The 23,828-nt window shown below is 39.3% G+C and overlaps 1 protein-coding gene across 4 annotated transcripts in view; it reads left to right on the forward strand.

The window, feature by feature from the left end:
* The window catches only part of NFXL1 (nuclear transcription factor, X-box binding like 1), a 91,043-nt gene that overhangs the window by 45,442 nt on the left and 21,773 nt on the right, over positions 1-23,828 (forward strand). For 2 of the 4 annotated variants that reach the window (XM_073342114.1, XM_073342115.1), the window contains 3 exons: positions 3,314-3,335; positions 13,099-13,239; positions 19,637-19,803. In XM_073342114.1, coding sequence (XP_073198215.1) covers positions 3,314-3,335; positions 13,099-13,239; positions 19,637-19,803 — 330 coding nt within the window. The remainder of the gene's footprint in view (positions 1-3,313; positions 3,336-13,098; positions 13,240-19,636; positions 19,804-23,828) is intronic. The other 2 variants (XM_073342116.1, XM_073342117.1) reach the window with 2 other exon arrangements.

A 23,828-nucleotide genomic window follows, 5' to 3' on the forward strand; every position in this document is an offset into this window, starting at 1 on the left:
ATTTCACGTGAGGCAGACACCCCGCATGGAAAAATTCAGCCTGATTAAAGTTAGGTAAAGCTATAAGCCCCCTAAATACACACACAAGAATATAGCAGTGCTGTATTTGAGGTTGATATAGATGTCGTTTCTGTGTTAAACTGCTGTGTAAGACAGTTTTCTCTAGAGTACAGTTTTGTGCTGAGAACAAGAATAAAATTAGCTAAATTTTCTCCTTAAAAACTCACCTGTCCAGTCATTTTGAATAACCATGCATGGAAAGTAAATACCTATCCTCCTATTTAATATTTTACTTTTTTGTCAATTCTATTGCTGTTGTGTAACTTGAACACTTGTTTCATTTCAGATTTGACGTATATTGTAGCCCGATCTGTGAATTGTATATTGATTACTTAAGAATTCACAATTATCACTCTGAGATTTGACAGGTTCTTGTCCCAAGATCAGGACCAGTATTAAAATTACTGTTTAGTTGAGAACCCCGATGTGCAGTTACAACACGCTCACTTTAGGAACTCTTCTATATTTGCAAAGTCACAAACACTCTAACCTAGCAAGGTAGATAGAGATAATACAGAATGTATATCTGAACATCCATATACTTGCACCAGATCTTGCAGAACAACCTGAAATGTTAGTCAGTATTTTCCTCATCACCACCAGTGGCCATCATCCTGGCACCTCCCAAGGATATCTCTCTCCTCCTGCCCGCAGTGTGGGATACGCTTTTATAATATGTTACGCTGAAGCCTCTGTGTCTGATGCATATTCAGTAGGAGTTTCTCCCCTCTTCCTTATTTGTATTTCCTCACCCTATTAATTTTGGGGTGCCCTTCTCCTATAGGTTAGTATATTAATGATCTCAATTTATTATCCTATATGTCAGACATCTGCAGAGGTTCCCATCCTACAGTATCCAAAAGCTGGTGTTAGCTCATGTTCCTATTGTTGGCTGGTGGTGTTATGGACAAACTTCCCCCTTAAGCACTCTAGTCCAAGTTCCCCAAAACTGAGAGGTGACCATTAGGCCATTTATCTGTGCCAGAGTTAACAGGCTTCTAGCCTGATGTTAAATGCTAAAGCCAATGTCTTACAGGAAACAGGCCTGTAGTTTCCTTGCATTACTGCTGAATAAAATAAATGCTAAAGACCACTCTGTGAGCTACAGTATATAGCTCTGAGTGAACAACGCATGCTTTGCTTTGCTTGAAGACATTTACAGATATCTAAAGGTTGGATATTGAGCGTTCAGAGTTCACTAAAATACTGCAAATATGTAAGCATGTGCTTCACTTTAATCATGTGAGTGTTCTTACTGATTTCATTGTTACTACTCATGTGAATAAACATTTGCAGCTTTGGGACCTAAATAAGGAAACGACCATTCTCAAAATAGAATGTTGTTAAATTGTCTCTGAGCTCTTGTTTATGATGTAATATGAATAGTAATATTATAAATATTAATATTTCTGCCCTGCTTAGTCAATGTTCCAGTCAAGTGCCTTACCACAAAATATACATCTCCTTAAATCAGATATGGTACATTCCTAATGGTATCCTGGAATGAATAGTTTGAGGTTGGGAGAAACTTGCATTTGAAAAGACAATGGCTAAATGCAAAATATTTTGAAGAACAGCTGATATTAGTCTGATGAACATACATGATCTCATCTGGTTTTAAAAGTTAATCAGGGTTGGGCCTGTTCAATACTTGAGGTGAAAGGGACTTGGAGATGTAGAAAGCACACTTCAGGATAAAGCAAAACAACCATGTTCATAAACAGTTGTCAGTAGTTCTGTTAATCGTTATTTGACAACTTTAGATAGGTGAGAGGCCAAAGGGCTGGATAAAAACAAATTTAATATCGGCCTTTATGAAGAGTTTAAAAGGAATGTCTGGAAAGTTAAGTATTGTGAACGTACTGGGCCAGCTTTTTCCTCCTGCACTAGGACAGATTTTGTGCTGATATGAAGGACAAAGATGCTGTAAACCAGATTAACTGACTACTGGTGAATCATCTCAGGATATGGGGATTCCTCAATGATGTAGAGCCCCTCGAAGGTTCCTGTGCTCCCAACTCTTTCTTGTAGCCAGAGGAAAGTAGCATCAGTGGGGTGTCCCTGTATCTTGCTGTTTTGTGGCAACTGGAAAAGCCATTTGGAGTTGTTGGTAGCTGCCGTATGTCAGAACAATTATTGCCACCCCCGCCTTCTAGCCTAAATTCCTCCATGTTCTTTAGCCAGATCTGAGGATTGGGGTCATTGTACCTGAAATTTAGTGAAGCTTTCAATAGGAGGCTCCAGTAGAGGAATGAGAAGGATACTCTTTGGAAAAGATACTGCAGATCTGAACCTGGTACTCAACCAAAGGTAGAAAGTAAGCACCATCAACACACAAACTGAGCAGAAGATTGATTTAGGCTCTCCTGGGTTCCGCCATTGTTTTGTATCTTTGACCATCTGAAGGAAGAAATAAATTTCTACAGGAGTAGACCACTTACGAAAAAGCCTCTAAAATTGTGAAATAGGGAAAATAATGCCTATTAAAAGACTCAAAGGAGTATGCTTAGAAAACAATAATTCAGAAGTTTCTGCAATAAAGATAATACATTTCTTTATACAGCCTTGCTGAGTCTGCAGTTGGAATACTTTATTCTGTCTATAAAACTGATAAATTAGAATCCAAGTAAGAATGGAAAATTAGAGGTTAACACATTGATCTAACAGTGTAGTTGTGCTCCAAAAGCAGCATGAATGTTGGACCCACCCTTTGACCTTGATGTGGTGCCATGTAGAGCTGCCCTCCATGAGACTGTTGCTGAAAGGGGGTGGTGTTAGGGGAGAATTAGAACAAGTGGATTAGGGAGCATCTTTGCTAAAAGGTACTGGTCACTCCTACTAACTGAGGCCATATCTAGGAATGCCCTTAAATTCATGTGAACTCTCAGACTTAAGCTATGTCTACACTAGCACTTTTGTTGGTATAACTTACATCTCTCAAGGATGTGAAAAAAACACCCCTGAGAGCGACATAAGTTGCACTGACAGAAGCACCAGTGTTGACAGCTGCTGCTGCTTGTTGAGGTGTTTTAATTATGTTGACTGAAGAGTTCTCTCCCATCGGCATAGGGTGGCTATGGAGGAGACCTTGTAGCAGCACAGCTGCATCAGAAGTTCTATGCATTTGTGGAACTGATGTTTTATAACTGATTATTTCCCACAGCAAAACATTGACATTGCTTCAGATGCCTTATTGCTTTAAGGAGTACACCTGTTTGCAATTCTCTCAATATTTTTTTTCCCTTCTTTGCAGGGAATGTCTTGGGCAGCATGAGGTGAGTCACAGAGAAATGACCATTTGAGTGAATATGAAGTGTGCATCATTTTGTTTTGATTAATTAGTTCTTACAAAATATTTTTTGCATTAAAATCTATGAAATGTTTTTATTTGAGTGCTGTCGTGTTCATTAGGACAGTATTATAGCATTTTGTATTAGAAAATGTATAACAGTTGAATTTTAGGTTGTTTGATCAAAGTTTAAGTTCTTGGCTTTTGAAACGACATTTTATACAAGTATTGGGGTAGCCGTGTTAAAATGTATCCACAAAATTATTGTTGTTTTTGTACATTTTATACAGGTTATAATGGTGAAATGCTCTTGCACTAGTGAGTGTATTTAATTGCATGTTGTCTGTTTCATTAAATATTTCGCTCGGCTTATATGTAAGCAATGTTCCTCCTCTCCCCCATCAAATTTTCTTGTCCAAGTAGCTGCCATCACTACACTATTCCTCAGAAGGGATGGAGGCTTTGCATTGCATATGCGACAGTAAATGGTAATGCCACTGTGTGATTTAGATGCAGAGTGGGAAGATTGGACGTGGGGTGGAGACTCTCCTATGAGAGATCCAGAGAATTAACTTTTCATTTGGTGCAGCCTTCTATAATCTAGTAGTAGAGATTTTCTCTAGAGCAGTGGTTCCCAAACTTTAACAACCCGTGAACCCCTTTCACTAAAATGCCGAGTCTCGCAAACCCCCTCCTAAAAATGAACATTTCCAGGGATTTTCTCCTTTACCTGAGTATAAATTAGAAAAGCAGTGATCTTGGCAATATAAAATTGGTTTTTATGACATCCTGATCACACACTATGTATTTATTATTATTTATCATTATAGTATCTTTATTATATTATGAAAATGGCAACACTCTTCTGAGATCTCACTTCTGTCGCTTGTATCATTTTGAATAAGCCTGTTAAACAACAAGGCTCCTTGGTTTCATCAAGGAGTATCAGATGTGAAACAGCATGTAGGGATTTAAAAAAGCCAACTCACATCAAGAATTCCTCCTATACAAGCATTCAGGTCTTGAGCAGTCCAGGCAAACCACTCAGGTTACAACGAAGCTTAAACTTGTTCATCATCATTTTAAAAACGATACTAGCTGCTTGTTTCATTTTAAGAACAGCAAAAAAATCTACCTCCCTTTGTATTTCTTATAAGGAGTCTTGAAGTTTAAATCTCCTCTGTGTGTTAGATATGCTGGCTTTGAACTGCTTAGCTCTTGGAAGTCCAGGGGCTCTGGGCTGCTGGCCCCGGGGTCCTGAGGGACAGCTCTGTCCGCCGTTAGGGAATTTTTTCTTGAGAACGCCCTGTAACATTTCACAAAGCCTAGTTTGGGAACCACTGCTCTAGAGGAAAATGTAATTAATTTTCACAATCATTTAACAGTTAGAAAAGTAATCCAAAAATCATTTACCACTTTTTATAATTAATTTTTCACTAATTTTAAAATTACAGCTACATTTTAATGATAGTATAAGCAGGTGTTTTGTTAGGCTTATTGCAGACTTTTCACTAATATGTCAAGTTTTTTAATATCAGTTTTCAGAGTAGCAGCCGTGTTAGTCTATATTCACAAAAAGAAAAGGAGTACTTGTGGCACCTTAGAGACTAACAAATTTATTTGAGCATAAGCTTTCGTGAGCTACAGCTCACTTCATCGGATAAATGCATCCGATGAAGTGAGCTGTAGCTCACGAAAGCTTATGCTCAAATAAATTTGTTAGTCTCTAAGGTGCCACAAGTACTCCTTTTTGTAATATCAGTGACATTCTAATTTAGAGCTCTTTTAAATTAGACAATCGAGATGTAAAGTTTATTTGTTAGCGGTCATTATGATTCATAATTCACATAATTGTTGTAATCATAACCATGAGGTTTTTAAATCAGATGTTCATTGTTCCCATATAACTTTCCTCAATATATTTCCAATTTATGCTGGAATGTTTTTATATAAAATGAGTGTCTGCATTTTGGTACACCATGTACTGTTGGCTTGATGATGTAGATATCATGTAAGTGCATCTACAAATTAGTTTTGAAAGTTGAAGTAGAAATGACACCATCTTGTATAATAATATGGAAGGTCAAATGTTACAAAGATGTATGTAGTCTTTAAAAGACTAAGTAAATATTTAATACTGGCAAACAACTGTCCTAATCTTGTGCACACATTGTTCTGTAGCGTGAATGAAAAAAAATATGTACGGTATGTCTCCTTTGATTTAAATGAAATTGGTGGGTTTTTTTTTCCTTGGTCATTTAGTGCTTATCTGTGGAAACTTGTGAAGTATGTGAGAGTCAAGATTTAGGTTTATGGTTTTGTGTGTGCATAATTTCAGTGGGAGGAAAAGTTTCAGAGGTTAGATAAAAGGTATACACTTCATATGTGCTTTCTTCAAAGTATTAGAATTTTTTTATAGAAATTGCCTTCTGTACAGATAGACTTAATGTGTGCAACCAAAATCAGTATTTTTTACTGACCTCGGTAATTTTATAGTTGATCTAAATAATTTCTTCTTTGTGGTAAGTAGTCTCCTTTTCAACATCATGTATGCACGCCTTCTTTCTATCTGTTTTACGTCAACCGTTTCTCAGACTTTCTCTCTGTTTTACTTCAACCACTTCAAGCTATTTCTCAAAGATTGCAGTGAGTCTGTACTCACTGCAGTCTCAGTATAGTGGGGTTTTGTCCACTCAGCAGGATGAAAAGGGGTTGTGGCTCCTTTAAGTTTCCCTTACTGCCTTTAAGTTTCCCCTATGCAGGGAGAGCAAAGGGGACAGTTTCCAAAGCCAAGGGCAACTGGAAGAGGCTGGCTCAGGTGGGACACTGGCCATTGTTTGTACTGGGGTAGGTAATGAGGTTAGATCTAGTTGTCTCAACCTAGCAGGTAGCAAGAGTCCAGTGCAGTTAAGGAGTCCAGTTCCCTCATAAAACTGACATTGGAAATGGACTTTGGGAAAGGCATCCCTTAATGAAGCTGGGAAAAGGGTTTGGTTCTCTTAATGTCTGGTACAGTAGGGAGACAACCCCCCTTTTCCAATTGCTTCTCCTACCCTCGTATGGGGGGGTGGTATGGTCACAACAATGGGCAAGGATCAGGTTAGGATGAGTGAGGGCTGACAACAGTACTCCCAAATAGGTGGGAATGATTAAGGAAATAATGGTGGCCTGTGCTGTACAACCGATTGCAGAGTATTTTCCAGGTGAGGTATGTTAATAAAATTGCCACCTAATTAAATCACATCTGCTGCATTTTACCTTCCTTCCTGCATGGCTGGGACAATCCCACTCATTGGATTTTGGAATTCGTGTGTCCTTTTATATCTCATTGCTGTATAGGATTGTGTTCTACGTATGTGCTACTTATAGCACAGACCCCTTTAAGACAGTGTCATCCTTCCTCCCCCTGCCCCATCCACATTAGAGATATTTGTGGGCTTTGGGATAAATTTATAGTACTAAGTCATGTAAGTTGTACTCTGTCATGAACTCCAAAGGTGTGCCATAAATAAATCCTCATGAACGTATTTGAAATCTGCATGATACTGCACCCCTTTGATTACGTGACTTCTAAAGGCTGGTGCATAGACTTCTAAAATACCCACTACAGAAAAATACATAAGCTAAAACTTCCCCAAACATATATACAGCAACTAAACACAATCTAATAAATTATGTAGATAAACCTGACATGATAGAGTAGTATTTAAGTGCTTTAAGAAGCTATTTGCAGCTATCTTTAATGAATAATTCTATGGAATTACCTTGTTTAATGAAAAATAAACTCAAAGATAGACTCTTCCCATTGTGAAGATGTTATGCCATCATACCATCTCCTCCATAAACTTATCAAGTTTAATCTTGAAGCCAGATAGGTCTTTTGCCCCCACTGCTTCCCTTGGAAGGCTATTCCAGAACTTCACTCCTCTGATGGTTAGAAACCTTCGTCTAATTTCAAGTCTAAACTTCCTGATGGCCAGTTTATATCCATTTGTTCTTGTGTCCTCATTGGTACTGAGGTTAAATAATTCCTCTCCCTCTCTGGTATTTATCTCTCTGATATAGAAAGCAATCATATCTCCCATCAACCTTCTTTTAGTTAGGCTAAACAAGCCAAGCTCCTTGAGTCTCCTTTCATAAGACAAGCTTTCCATTCCTCGGATCATCGTAGTAGCCCTTCTCTGAACCTGTTGCAGTTTGAATTCATCCTTCTTAAACATGGGAGACCAGAACTGCACACAGTATTCCAGATGAGGTCTCACCAGTGCCTTGTAGAACGGTACTAACACCATCTTACCTTTACTGGAAATACCTCGCCTGATGCATCCCAAGGCCACATTAGCTTTTTTCACAGCCATATCATACTGGCAGCTCTTAGTCATCCTATGATCAACCAATACTGCAAGGTCAGTCTCCTCCTCCGTTACTTCTAATTGATGCGTCCCCAGCTTATAACTAAAATTCTTATTAATCTCTAAATGCATGACCTTACACTTCTCACTATTAAATTTCATCCTATTACTATTACTCCAGTTTACAAGGTCATCCAGATCCTCCTGTATGATATCCTGGTCCTTCTCTAAATTGGCAATACCTCCCAGCTTTGTATCATCCGCAGACTTTATTGGCGCACACCCACTTTTTGTGCTGAGGTCAGTGATAAAAAGATTGGTCCCAAAACTGATCACTGAGGAACTCCACTGGTAACCTCCCTCCAGCCTGATGGTTCACCTTTTAGTATGACCTGCTGTAGTCTCCCCTTTAACCAATTCCTTATCCAACTTTCAATTTTCATATTGATCCTCATCTTTTCTAATTTAACTAATAATTCCCCATGTGGCACGGTATCAAACGCCTTACTGAAATCTAGGTAAATTAGATCCACTGTGTTTCCTTTGTCTAAAAAAATCTGTTACGTTCTCAAAGAAGATCAGGTTGGTTTGGCACGAGCTACCTTTTGTAAAACCATGTTGTATTTTGTCCCATTTACCATTGACCTCAATGTCCTTAACTACTTCCTCCTTCAGAAAATTTTCCAAGATCTTGCATACTATAGATGTCAAACTAACAGGCCTGTAGTTACCCGGATCACATTTTTTTTCCTTTCTTAAAAATATGAACTATGTTAGCAATTCTCCAGTCATATGGTACAACCCCTGAGTTTACAGATTCATTAAAAATTCTTGCTAATGGGCTTGCAATTTCATGTGCCAGTCCCTTTAATATTCTTGGTTGAAGATTATCTGGGCCCCTCGATTTAGTCCCATTAAGCTGTTCGAGTTTCACTTCTACCTCGGATATGGTAATATCTACCTCCATATCCTACCGTTATCCCTAAGCTCCTCATTAGCCTCATTAAAGACTGAGGCAAAGTATTTGTTTAGATATTGGGCCATGCCTAGATTATCCTTAACCTCCGCTCCATCCTCAGTGTTTAGCGGTACCACTTCTCTCTTTCTCTCTCTCTTTTATTTATATGGCTATAGAACCTTTTACTATTGGTTTTAATTCCCTTTGCAAGGTCCAACTCTACTTGACTTTTAGCCTTTCTCACTTTATCTCTACATGTTCTGACCTCTGTATGCAAAGAACAGCCAGGCTTTTGTTCATTTTTTTTTTTTTTTTTTTTGGTAGTATACAACCATTTTGGTGGTGTCTTCCATTGTGGTTTTATGTTCTGATTTTGTTCTAATTTGTTTTTTCTCATAATTTTAATTTCATTTTTGAATTCTGTGGCAATAGATTATATTAATCTGACTCTGCATGTGTACATTCTTTTATGCTAGCTCCTGTTTAGATGTGGTTCAGTCTTAGCCTAAAGTACAGTTATTGTGGTTTTAGTTCCCTAACTACCTATTTAAAATTTAAAATGTAATCAAATACTAATTTTAAAACCAAAAACAAACAGTCCATCCACTCCTAAATCCTCCATGTCTAGAATCATAGAATCATAGAATCTCAGGGTTGGAAGGGACCCCAGAAGGTCATCTAGTCCAACCCCCTGCTCAAAGCAGGACCAATTCCCAGTTAAATCATCCCAGCCAGGGCTTTGTCAAGCCTGACCTTAAAAACCTCTAAGGAAGGAGATTCTACCACCTCCCTAGGTAACGCATTCCAGTGTTTCACCACCCTCTTAGTGAAAAAGTTTTTCCTAATATCCAATCTAAACCTCCCCCACTGCAACTTGAGACCATTACTCCTCGTTCTGTCATCTGGTACCATTGAGAACAGTCTAGAGCCATCCTCTTTGGAACCCCCTTTCAGGTAGTTGAAAGCAGCTATCAAATCCCCCCTCATTCTTCTCTTCTGCAGGCTAAACAATCCCAGCTCCCTCAGCCTCTCCTCATAACTCATGTGTTCCAGTCCCCTAATCATTTTTGTTGCCCTTCGCTGGACTCTCTCCAATTTATCCACATCCTTCTTGAAGTGTGGGGCCCAAAACTGGACACAGTACTCCAGATGAGGCCTCACCAATGTCGAATAGAGGGGAACGATCACGTCCCTCGATCTGCTCGCTATGCCCCTACTTATACATCCCAAAATGCCATTGGCCTTCTTGGCAACAAGGGCACACTGCTGACTCATATCCAGCTTCTCGTCCACTGTCACCCCTAGGTCCTTTTCTGCAGAACTGCTGCCTAGCCATTCGGTCCCTAGTCTGTAGCTGTGCATTGGGTTCTTCCGTCCTAAGTGCAGGACCCTGCACTTATCCTTATTGAACCTCATCAGATTCCTTTTGGCCCAATCTTCCAATTGGTCTAGGTCCTTCTGTATCCTATCCCTCCCCTCCAGCGTATCTACCACTCCTCCCAGTTTAGTATCATCCGCAAATTTGCTGAGAGTGCAATCCACACCATCCTCCAGATCATTTATGAAGATATTGAATAAAACCGGCCCCAGGACCGACCCCTGGGGCACTCCACTTGATACCGGCTGCCAACTAGACATGGAGCCATTGATCACTACCCGTTGAGCCCGACAATTTAGCCAGCTTTCTACCCACCTTATGGTGCATTCATCCAGCCCATACTTCCTTAACTTGCTGACAAGAATACTATGGGAGACCGTGTCAAAAGCTTTGCTAAAGTCAAGAAACAATACATCCACTGCTTTCCCTTCATCCACAGAACCAGTAATCTCATCATAAAAGGCGATTAGATTAGTCAGGCATGACCTTCCCTTGGTGAATCCATGCTGGCTGTTCCTGATCACTTTCCTCTCATGCAAGTGCTTCAGGATTGATTCTTTGAGAACCTGCTCCATGATTTTTCCAGGGACTGAGGTGAGGCTGACTGGCCTGTAGTTCCCAGGATCTTCCTTCTTCCCTTTTTTAAAGATTGGCACTACATTAGCCTTTTTCCAGTCATCCGGGACTTCCCCGGTTCGCCACGAGTTTTCAAAGATAATGGCCAGTGGCTCTGCAATCACAGCCGCCAATTCCTTCAGCTCTCGGATGCAACTCGTCCGGCCCCATGGACTTGTGCACGTCCAGCTTTTCTAAATAGTCCCTAACCGCCTCTATCTCCACAGAGGGCTGGCCATCTCTTCCGCATTTTGTGATGCCCAGCGCAGCAGTCTGGGAGCTGACCTTGTTAGTGAAAACAGAGGCAAAAAAAGCATTGAGTACATTAGCTTTTTCCACATCCTCTGTCACTAGGTTGCCTCCCTCATTCAGTAAGGGGCCCACACGTTCCTTGGCTTTCTTCTTGTTGCCAACATACCTGAAGAAACCCTTCTTGTTACTCTTGACATCTCTGGCTAGCTGCAGCTCCAGGTGCGATTTGGCCCTCCTGATAACATTCCTACATGCCCGAGCAATATTTTTATACTCTTCCCTGGTCATATGTCCAACCTTCCACTTCTTGTAAGCTTCTTTTTTATGTTTAAGATCCGCTAGGATTTCACCATTAAGCCAAGTTGGTCGCCTGCCATATTTACTATTCTTTCGACTCATCGGGATGGTTTGTCCCTGTAACCTCAACAGGGATTCCTTGAAATACAGCCAGCTCTCCTGGACTCCTTTCCCCTTCAAGTTAGTCCCCCAGGGGATCCTGGCCATCCGTTCCCTGAGGGAGTCGAAGTATTTAAACTTCCTCCTATATTTTTCTTTGGTTTTAATTCCGCTTTCCAGTTGCAGGCAGGTCTTTAGGTTGTTCTGTTGCTGATATCAAAACCACTTTTCATGCAGAAAAGACTGGGATGAACTGCTCAAATTTAGAAGGTTTTGTACTTCCTCTTTTAGCTCTGTCCCTCTGCAGTCTCCTTCTGGTAGATCTGTACTGGGAAATGGTGAGGCTATATTTACTTGTTCCTAATCAGTTTCTAAAAGTGACCTTCCACTCTCATCAACTTTTTTCCTATTATCTCCACCCCATCAGCCTCCTTGAAGCTATGGATTTCTTGTGCTGATAATGATAGTGAGATTAATTATATTAGTCATTCTAGTTTAGTCTCCTGCTGCTGGAACACTATAATGTTTTCTTTAAGATGCTCTTTTGATCTGTCACTGACATTCACAGCAGAATGACTAATACCTGCCTGAAGTCAGGAAGTGGAAGTGAAACCTGAGAAGAAAAGGAAGCAACTTAAAATATTAAAGTGTAATTTTTTTACCCCAAAGAGCCACATACTTCTAGGTATTTGGGAAGATGGCTCACGCTTCAGCCAGCATAGTTAGCTTCAATTTCCCCATGATACTGTGGAGAAGTGGAGTAATTTGGCAATGACAGCCTTCCACATGTCCCATGCCACAATCATATAACCAACCTGCCATCCAGAACACTTCTCAGATTCCCTGTTGAGGATATCCTACTTCAGTTCCATCTTCTGTCTTCCCAGCCCCTGAAAGGGCTGTCACCAAGTCCACACAGCCACAAAAATGTATTATTATAGAAATTAGGTGTATGTGAGAGTTGGAGGGAGAGCCCAGTTATATGGGGCAGGGGCAGAACTTTGCATAAGGCCCACAAAATATTTGGAAGTGTCAGTGTATAGGTAACAATATGGAGCCTTTAGTCTCCTAACTTCTCAGTTGGAGTCTAGCCAAAATGAAAGTAGTTACTGAAAGTTATCCTAGTCTGACAAAATTTGTATTCAGTGCTCTGTGAAATTATCAATTTTCAATTCCTAATGGATGGGTGACAGCATCACAAACAATTTTGAATGTGAACATGGTGCATTAGTTAAAGGAGGGGAACTGGGAGTGAATAAGTTTAAATTCTAGTTCTGACACTGACATGCTGTTTGATGTTGGACACCTTTCTGCGTTCTGTTTCTCTGTGGAGTTACAGTGGATATGCTTAAAGTTCTGGTTTTAGAGATGATGTATCCGATGATATATCCGATGTGTAGGGAGATTCTGGAGCTTAATTCTAGAACTAGAATGGACTTTGAGTGAGCTCACTATACATAGTGTCTCCACGGGGTTATTGTGAGGCTTAATTCTTTAACAGTTGTAAAGCACTTAGAAAGTCTCTAGCAAAAGGCACAATAGATGTGCAAAGTATTACTAAAACACACTGAAAGTCTGCAACTGATAGTCTGTTTTCCAGATATTCAGCAGCTGTTTTCAGAAAGCAAGCTTGTTAGTTTTTTTATTTACTTAGGTATAATATAAAATCAAGTACATAAACTTAATTGAACTTTTCTTTTTACTGTGTTAATTAAGGTTATTTGTCAGACATTCAGAAGCACCAGAAGTTCTCTATCGTGGTACTAATGCCATACGTTGGGTTTTTTTAACCTTTTAGGCGAGTCCTTTACCATGTCACTCTGCGGGCCCCTACTCATGTAAAAGATTTTGTGGACGGCTGCTTGATTGTAAGAATCATACCTGCATGAAGGAATGTCATAAATTTACCAAAGTAAATGGTAATACTGACAGGCAAAAGGTAAGTTTTAGAGGTTGTATTTTTCTTTCGTCTGTTCTTGGCTCAAGAGCACAAGATTTGCGGTCAGGAAACAAAGGTTCTGTTTCCAACTCTATCAGTGACTTACTTGGCGACCTTTAGCAAGTCACTTAACCTTTCTGTGTTTTCATTTCATCTTTAAAATTGGGATAGTTGTTAATTAGCTATTTTGTAAATATTAAGCACTGTTATTATTTCTGTTGTAACATTTAAACCTAAGTAGTCACGTAGATTTCCCCCCCCCCCCCCGTCCAGTATCACTTTTTTGTATATTTATAAACTTCCTCCAAAGTCAAATATGACAACTCTTCCTGGGTTGTGTGGCCTACTGATGTAGTGTTGGGAGGAATCCAAGTTTATCTTGAGGGGTGAGGTAAGGGGGGTTCACAAACCCCATGATAGTTTGTTGGGGAGAAATTGCTCACCAGTCAAACTTGCAGTACAGAAAGCCAGCAAACCCTTTAACAGTAGAGAAATTCTACCTCGTCACTAGAAGTATGTCAGAACCACAAGGCTGAGATTTCCACACACAAAAAAGTAGTGAGACTGCATGTTAAGATCCATCAAGAGACCACTAGAGACTATTTAAAAAAAATTCCTACACTATAAGATTATTTGCTTGTTGAGTACGTGAAGCCAGGGGCTAGAAGATTGTAGTTGCTGGAGGTACGATGAAACAAAAATGAGAGATTGGGTAGGGATGAAGAACTGCCCTAGTTTTGAGTTGACAAGGTGGGTGAGGTAATATCTTTTATTGGACCAAATTCTGTTGGTAAGAGAGACCACCTTTGAAGCTTACACGTAGCAGTTCTTCAGGTCTGGGAAAAGTATTCAAAGTGTCACAGCTAAATACTAGGTGGAACAGATTGTTAAACATAAGTAGGTAACACACATTACCAGGGCCCTTTCAAGGTGAAGATGGTCCACTAACACCACCATAGTAATAGGACTAAAAGGGGGGTTAGTCATCAGAACTGGCATACTCAGTCTGATCAGATCCAGCAGGACTGGAAACAAAACTTACTGTAGCCAGTAAAGGCAACTAAGGTCACGGTGTCTGTCCTAATCTCACTTAAGGGTCGGTGGTCCTTCCTGGGTCTGCCTAGGTTTGAGAGGCACCCTGCTACCGCCAGCTCTTAGCATGAGGAAGCCTTGTTTGTGTCTGTTGTGGGTCAGCTCTTGGCTCCATTGACCACAGGCAACACAAACACTTCCCTCTCAGCCTATGCAGGCTCTAATGTTTCTCTGCAGGCTAGTGATGGGCACACTTCAACCCCTGAGCCCTCCGAGTGTCCAGTCCCTGTTCCACTGAACACTTACAGTAGTTACAGATTCACTGCTCCCAAAGAAGCAGTACTCCCCAGCTTGTCAGTTACCACTGAGCTCATCGCTCTGCTTATCTTGTAGCACTTAAATAAGGTTAAAGTATAAGTTTAAAAGTTCATTTAACAAAGGAAAGAGATCCAAATGGTGGCAGGTAGAAATATTGGAAATAAATGGTTGCATATAAAATAAAATCATAACATGCATTCTAAAACCTAGACTTATGTAACTAATGCTTACCCCCAAAGTCCTTCCAGCATTTTACAGCCAGGTTGGCTGTAATCTTTCATTCATGAGGCAAGTCATGCTGTCTGCTTCCCTCAGTGGAAAAGCTCTAGGGCGTCTCCCAGTACCCCCAGCAATACTCCCCTAAAACATTAATGTTACTCATAAACAGGAAGTCCCGCTGCTAATTGCTTTTTCCTGTTTGCCTCTTTCTTGTCGACTTCACAATCTCTTGTTTGGCATTTGGCTCAGACTGCAGATAGGCCTCTGTTGTGAAGTGTACAATACATGTGTGACCAGACAGAGGAGAGATGAGAATCTCCTCCCTACTACCTGAAAGGAGCATGTTTATCACCTTCTGGTGACCTGCCTTATCTCATATACCTTAGGAACATAATTTTCAGTACAGATACATAATTCCTTAGACATTATCTGTTCATACATTTTGCAATGATTATGATGCCAGTGGGCTCTTGGTAGATGCCATTCATAGTGAAGTATTATGCATATATCCAATGCAGGGGATCCCTTTAAAACTAAGCACTCCCTGTGCCCTCTGCCATTTGGCACTAGAGGTCCCTGGGTCACAGGGTCAGTGCGCCTGCAAAAATTGGAGGAAGAAAAAGTGTTTGAACCCTCATACTGCATGGAGAAGAGTGTAAATCTTTTGCTGAGGTGTAGCAAAGGTTCATCTTGATTGTCTCAGTTCACAAAGGATTACATTTCCTTCTTGATTTGGGAACCACTCATGAAATTTTCTCATTGAACATTTCGGTCTGTTAGATGATCTGTTCCTTCCTCGCAAAGTATGTTACAACCAAGATGATTTTGGACACTAACAAGTTCCAATTATTAGGGCCTTCCAAATAGAGGATTATTGACTTGGGCAGAGTAAAATTCTAGTTAGAACAAAGGCACGAGTTTTGGGGCTGACTGTTTCAGCAGTTCCTTTGAGCCATTCATGGGTATGAAAAGACAACTTTACAAGCTCTTCAGATACAGGTTCTGTTAATTCCGGTATGCTTAACCTCAGTTGAGCAGCTCACCAAGAAGGGTTTCATGTCCAATGATTAGTCCAGAGATCTTGGATTTACATGGCATGCTAGAAATTTGGACAGTTGAGCAGCATTCAGTTGGGGTACAAAATATAACTTTAATTCTGAAAGTTGTATCTTATACTCCCAACAGCATAAGGAGGTAGGAGGACTCACTGTAAAACTTGATCCTAACCACCATTGAACCCACCTACCAGTGTAGGTTTCTTCGTGCTCTGTAAATTGGACATAAAAATGCACCCTGGGTTTTCTCTGAGGCAGACTTATAAAAACCCATCATCTTCCTTGGCTAAATTGATGCTAGCCAGTCGTACATTACTTGTTTGTCAGTTGACTCTTGAAACAGTGCCACCACAGAACAAGAGGTAGTTAGAGCCTGTCAGTGATGCTAACCAACTGGTCACCTCGTTCCATGAGAGCTATAAGGCCAACTGCATGGAACCTTTTTCACCTAAATTTTTATCACCACCAAGTCAGCGATTTGAGGTTTTAGTGTAGATTTTCCCGATTCTCTGACAAGCTTCTTTCATGCTGCCTCCTGTAGATGGAATGTCCTGTTTTAATTCCATGTTACAGAATTCTGGCTTTTATTTGTTATGGCAGCATCCAAAAGTCTCATTCTGGATTGGGGGCACTGATGTGCTAGGCAATGTACTAACACGTTACTAGACTTTAGGATAGGTGTTGGTTCTTACTACTTAATTTAAGACAAGATGCAACAAGCTGATGTAACAATTATTATGTCTTCATTCCATTCCCTAAAATACATGGTTGCTTTGGCTAGCTGTGCTCAATTAGATGATGGTGAATTGCTTTGTTTTTTTTTTTAATCATAAGGTATAAACAAAATCAATATCTCTGATCCCTGCTGGCCCTCTGCTTAGCCATTATGAATTTGCATTTTCCTGTCAGCAGCATGGTAGAAGTGTGTTTTGAGGAGGAGTTTATGGGCTAACTCAAGAAGATCATTCCACATTTAAGAAGCAGCATGGAAGAAGTGTGAATATGCTTTTTGGGGACATAGACAAACTGGTGATCTTGCATAGCATTGTTGGAGTGGAAGGGGCAGAACTCATTTAAAATGGAAAAAAGGGAGGGGCAGAGTTTCAAAAGGCAATAATGATGAGGATGTGCAGAATTTGTTGTAAGTATAAAACAGGGAGCCAATAGAGGTAATGGAATCTTAGTTTTGTGGGATACCTGTAAGTTTTAAATAAATTGTCGTCTTTCTTAGTTTTATGTCTCATCAAAGAAATTATTATAAAGGTTATTACTCTATTCCTTCAGTTACTCTCTGTTCTGAGTCTAGCTTAACTATATGCATTTCATGGCTCACTGTAAAATTTTAATCTTCACAAGTGGAACACTCCAACAATACTTGCCTCTTGGAGTGAGGACAAATTACTTACCTGAAATTGTGTGTTTCTGTTTGGAAAGAAACAATCTGTATAGGGCCTTGTATGTGCTCATAAGTTACACTGATTTAACTAAAAACTGTTTTTTAAAAAAAAAAGTAGGTTAAAACTGTGTAAACCCCTATTTGGACACTCCCCAATCTGTATAAAACTGGTTATGTAGATGTTTAGCTTGCAACTGCAAATTCACCAACACAAGGTAAACCCCAACGTATGCCAGGTTTAAACTGATTGTAAGAGTAGTGGTTTGCACTAGTGTAACTAAATTGGTCTATAATAACACCCTTTATTTGATATTGTGTGTATAGATCAGGCTTATGTCTCACTAGCCCAGCTCAAAATTGAGCTGATGGTGAGAAAAAGCACCTTATTACTCACCATTACTCAATTTTGAGCTCAGCTGGTGAGACATAGGCCCCTCCCTGAGATCTACTTGCCACTGGATAGGGAAGGCAGCTAGGAAATTATATGGTTTGAAGTGCTCTCTGGATGGCATGTTGATGGCCATCTGAATAAGCCTAACTGGAAGATATCGGCGTCAGAGAACAATAGAAGTAAATGTTGCCCTTTTTATCAGTCAAATGTTGTTATAAAATTCTGAAGGTTAAATATTAACTGTTTGTTATATTCAACAAATGTTTTAAAGTAAATGTTTTAAAGTTAAAAAAAAAAAAGTGGCACATTTAGTGTATGAATGAAAGTAAAGCTGTTGCTTTATGTGCCCATCTCTATCTGTTCAGTAATGAGATTTATATTAACCACTGAAGGAAATAGTGCTTGTTTCCTTGACTCTGTGCTAACGTGGATTAGAATTTGCTAAGTAAATAACCCTATTGGAATAAATTTAAACCTCACTAAAATACAGACAAAAATTTAACCTTTTAAAGATTATTCTCCATGTCGTGTGGAATTGAGTCTTTGTCCTTTTTCTGAAATGCATACTTTAATCATACAATAATCCTGATGTACTAATTTTTCAGCCTGCTATATAGTAGGTTTCCATCCCAATGCTGTTCAAACTGCTGTTTGAGGGGGGAGAAATGCAAAAAGTGCAGAATATCAGTAAATCGTAAAGATTGCTTTGAATACTTTTTTAAATAAAGTTTTTAACCCCTTACTTTTAGGACTTTTTCTCTGCTCTTTGGCAGATACAAAACTACAGACTTATTATAAAAGCCTGGTTAGTTTTATTTTTCTGATCTCTGAGCAACGACTCCTTCCTGCATCAAGTTAAAGTTTGTTCAGTACTTTGCAGGTGAAAAGCACTGTACTAATATCTGTTCTATTCGTTAACCTGCTATCATTAAAGAAGGCTGTTATGCAACCTTACAACCTGTTTTCAGAAAGTTAAGAGTAACTGGAAGGTGCACTTCTTGGGGTGACACTTTCCATGCTTAGTCACCACCCAGAGGTGCCTACTTCTTTTAAATGTTAGTGAAAACAGCTCAACCGTGTGTGAGCAGAATGAGAGGGATTGGAGGGAAATGGCGTTTTCCTTATTGAATGAATGAAAAAATCTTATGACTTTATTTTGAACAGCCCTGCAGTCAGAACATTATGGAGTTGAAATGTGGCTTGAAGATAGTCCTCCTGGAGGAGCAATGCACAACCTAATTCTTTAGGAAATTCTTTAATTTGGTTAACTTATGAACTGGAGTGTGATCATGTGTAGAAATATTTTGCTGTGCTCATTAAGGCCCCATCTGTACAGTCAGATCTGCTCATCCTGTGGATCTGATAGCACAATCAAGGGCTAAATGAGCATCTAAGGAACGCGAACTCTGTGATCTGCCCTGTTGACTAGGGCTCTTGTAGATTTTGTAACTTGTACATAGTTGAGGCAGTATTCAGCAGCCCTCAAAACGTGGTACTAAATCAGTAGTTTTTGGACCATAATGAAACTTACATTAGTACAAGTGTATTTTAAAGCTGTTGTAGAAAAAATAATGTATTTAAGAAGTAGTATGTTACAAGATTACTGCATCATGATGAATATACACTGGGGGTGCAGAGTTAAAGTTTTATATATGCTGTCTTAACTTTAGCATTTCCTGATTAACTACTTTTAATGATGCAAACTTAATATAGTAGTGCTGAGTGGCAGTTTTTCAAAGTATTAATCTTAAGTGGCCCTCTTTATGTCTGGGCGGGAACGTAGGAGCCTCTCTCTTTGACTACCGATTGCAGGCATTCCTTCCATTCTATTAAAAACATATTTTAGTATTTAGTTTGATAGACATCTCATTGAAGAACAAAGCTCCCTCTTTACATAAATTTGTCCCTAGATGTAATAGTTCACTAAAATGATGTTTAGCAAAACAACTGTTTGGTTCAATAATTTTTCTTGTATTGTTTTATTAGGCTAGTCCAGAATGTTCTCACTGTGAGGAGGCGTGTACCAAGCCACGACCACCAGGCTGCCCTCACTCGTGCATTTTGCCCTGTCATCCTGACCAATGTCCACCATGTGTCCAAATGCTTAAAATAAAGTGTCACTGCAAACTCACAAACCTGTATGTTGAATGCATGTAAGTAGATAAAGGGGAAGCTTGAATTCAGAAATATGACTGCTTGGAAGGAGGCATTTAAAATGTCTCTTGGTCAGGTCTTTTAATTTTTTATTTGAAGATTACACAATTGGTGGTGGCTCAGAAAAAGCAGCACTAAAAAAAATCTCCATCTCTTTTTCTGTCCATTCAGATCTGTTTCACTATTGCCAGTTAAAATATTAAGACTCTACAACAGTGTTAAGAGCATAACTGGTTTGTGGATGTAGTTGAATTTTTGGTAACATATGCCAGAAATGGACTTTATTCTCCTGGGTAGTTTTAGAATGAATGTAGTACACAGACTTACTAGGTTCTGTAAAGATCTTTTCAATTAAAACTCTGTAATTCATAGATTATAGTCATAATACAGGTTATAGAACTTTCTCGAATTACCGTTTAAACTAGAGTTTATATTTTAGAAAAACTTCCAGCATTGATTTTTAAAATTGCCAGTTGTGGAGAAGCCATGATGTCTGTGGTGGATTGTTCAAATTGTTAATTATCCTCATTGTTAAAAATGTGTGCCTTTATTCCTAGTCCGAATATGTCTCTCCAACTTCCAGTTACTGGATCTTGTTATGTGTTTCACTCCTAGGTTGAAGATCTCTTTATCAAATTTTTGTTCCCCATGATAGGTACTTATAGGCTGTGATCAAGTCACACCATAACCTTCTCTTTGCTAAACTAAATAGATTGAGTTTCTGGAGACTATCACTATAAAGTATGTTTTTCAATCCTTTAATCATTCTTGCGGCTCTTCCATGAACCATCTCCTATTTATCAACACTCTTGTGGCTTACTGCCTAGTTTTTGCATCTACAATTTGAGTAGCACTCAAATATGTCCTCTCTACTCTTACTCGATATTCCCCTGTTATACATCCAAGGATTGCATAAGCCTTTAGGTGACAGCATTGCCCTGGAATTGCACTTGGGTTCAGCTGATTATCTACCATAGTCTCCCAGGTTTTGTTCAGTTACTGTTTCCCAGGATAGCATCCCCTGTCCTGTTAGTATGGCCTTGTATTCTTTGTTCCTAGATAGGACTTTATATGAGGCTCCATTAAAACACACGTTGTTTGCTTGTGCCCAGTTTACAGGGCAATTTGGATTGCTTTCTGTCAGTGACCTGTCCTCTTCATTATTATTTACTACTCCCGCAACCTTTTGACATCTGCAAACTTTATCAATTATTATTTTGATTATTTTTTTCTCTGTCATTGATAAAAATATTAAATAGTGTGGGGCCAAGAACCAATCCCTGCGGGAATGGTGTTCCTAGCCTCTGTTTGCTAGAAGCTGGGAATGGGGGATGGATCACTTGATGATAACCTTTCTGTTTGCTCCCTATGGGGCACCTGGCGTTGGCCACTGTCGGAATACAGGATACTAGGCTAGCTGAACCTTTGGTGTGACCCAGTATGGCCATTTTTGTGTTTCTTATGACCCCACCCTGGAAACCTATCCACTCATTGATAATTTCCCATTTACAATTACACCTTGAGACCTACCAGTTAGCCAGTTCTCAAGTCGTTTAACATGTGCCTACTTGATTTTGTATTCAAGTTTTTTTAATCAAAATGTTTTGTGATCCAAGTCAAATGCCTTACAGAAAGAAGTCTGTTACATTAATACTAGTTACTTTATCTACCAAACTTGATGTTAATTTGACAGGATCTGTTTTCTATAAACTTTTGCTGATTGTCATTAATGTAACCCTCTAATTCTTTTGTAATTGAATCCTATGGCAGCCATTCCATTTATTTTGTGTGGGATCGATGTCAGGCTGATGGGCCTGTAACTAACTCATCCCATTTACCCTTTTTAAATATGGGTGTATAAGCTTTTTTCCCAGTCTTCTAGAACAACTTCTTCAGTGCTCCAAGCATTATTGAAAATCAACAATAATGTTCCAGTAAGGTCTTCAGCCAGTTGTTTTCAAAATATTGGATGACCTTATGCTGCAGAGGAAGATGAAAACCCTCTAAGCTACCTGCCAGTCTGACCTGGGGGAAAATTCCTTCTCAACCACAAATCTGGTGATCAGTATAACTAGAAGTTGGTGAGCAAGACACACCGGCAAGGCACCTGCAAAGGATTCTCTGTGCCACCTCAGAGAACTGATCTGGCATGTCCCTTCTCCAGCTATGGCCAGTCTTTGATGCTTCAGAGGAAAACTGGGTGGAGGGGGAAATGAAGAATAAATCTAGCCAATTGTGCATTGGAGGAAAAAAAAAAATCTTTCCTGACCTCTGCAAGTGACCAGCTGAAGCGTGAGATTTGATTATAGTGATTACATTAATGCAGAGTCTGCAAGTGTTACAGTTATGATGAGGGCAATGCAGATAATCCTGTTCTGTGGCCCAGAAAGGAATGGGATGAACAGGGAACCCACAGTTTCAGACACCAAGGATAGAAGGAGATCACCACGACTACCCAGCCCAAGTGCATGCATACAAGCTGCAGAATTTTCCCCAGAAGCTGAATTAAACATAATTTTTAAAACTATATCTAATCTCATTTTAAAGACACCAATCAATAGTGAGCTGAGCTCTTCAAACCTCACATTATAAAGTTTGTTTTCAACCCCCAGATCATTTTTGTGTCCCCTTCTTTGATCTCTCTCCAGTATCTCCATACCTTCTTGATATTATATTCGGTTGTGATGTTGGTCTTACCAATGCTTTGTACAGAGGCAAGATCACTTTCCTACTCTAATTGATATTCCCTTTTCTTAATCCAGCTAAAGATTGCATTCTCTTTTTTTTTTTTTTTTTTTTTTTTTGCCATAGCCTTATACTGAAACATCATTTTGAGGCAATTTATCTATGATGCTTCTAAGTCCTTCTCTGAGTTACTGCTTTCCAAGGCAATCTTCTGTCCTGTGGTATAACCTGCATTCTTGGTTCCCAAGATATATTAATTTGCATTTGGCTGTTGGATTGTGATGATTTAATCAAGCAATTCAGATCCCTCTAGTGGTGACCTGTTATATACTGCCCCACCAATCTTTGTGTCATCTGCAAATATCAGCAGAGATTTTTATGTCATCCTCTAGATTGTTGATTAAAATATATAGTGTTGTACCAAGAATCAATTCCTGGTGGACCCCTCTAAGCCAGTTTTTAATCTATCTAATGCATACCGTGTTAATTCCCTACAGTGCAATTTTTTATCAAAATGTCATGTGGTACTAAGTCAAATGCCTTGGAGAAATCCAGATACACTGTATCAACACAGCTGCCTGTATCAACCAAGCCTATGGCCAAGGGTGGTTTACAAAAAAAATAATAATCAAAATACCTTGTATGAAACCATGCTAACTGGCATTAATTAATATTTTTAGCCTCTAATTCTTTGTTAATAGAATCCCCAATAAAGCATTACTTTATTTTACATGATATCAGCATCAGGCTAACTAGTCAGTAGTTCCTTGGGTTATCCTTCTTTGCCCTTTTTAAATATTGGAACTACATTTGCAGTCCTCCATTCCTTTGTAATTGCCCCAATTTGCCAAGATTTATTAAATTAACTAGCCATTCAGAGAGCTTCTCCATTAGTTCCTTTAAAACTCTTGGATGTAAGTTATCTGGGCCTGTTGATTTGAAAATGTTTAATTTTAACAAATGCTACCTCACATTATTCTTTGTTACAGATGGTAAACTTTCTGTTCCATCCACAACATCCTGCTTCATTCCAAGTATAGAGCAAAAATATCGATAAACATTTCTCTTTTCTACATCAACATTTATTATTCCACTGTCTATATCTAGTGATAGACGTAGACCAGACCAGGGCTTTTCTGGTTCTTAATGTTTTTTAAAATGCCTTTAACTTTCTTGGCCACTGATGTTTCATTGATTCCTTTAGCTTCATGTGTGTGTCGTTGTTTCCACGTATCCTTTTAACCAGTACGGCTTTTTTTCCACATCTGCTGAATTGGGTGTTTTGGGTATCCAGCAGGATATCTTTGAACAATTCCCTGTTTTTGTTAACACTTCGCAC

This window comes from Lepidochelys kempii, chromosome 4 (assembly GCF_965140265.1).
Source record: "Lepidochelys kempii isolate rLepKem1 chromosome 4, rLepKem1.hap2, whole genome shotgun sequence".
Taxonomy (NCBI): domain Eukaryota; kingdom Metazoa; phylum Chordata; order Testudines; family Cheloniidae; genus Lepidochelys; species Lepidochelys kempii.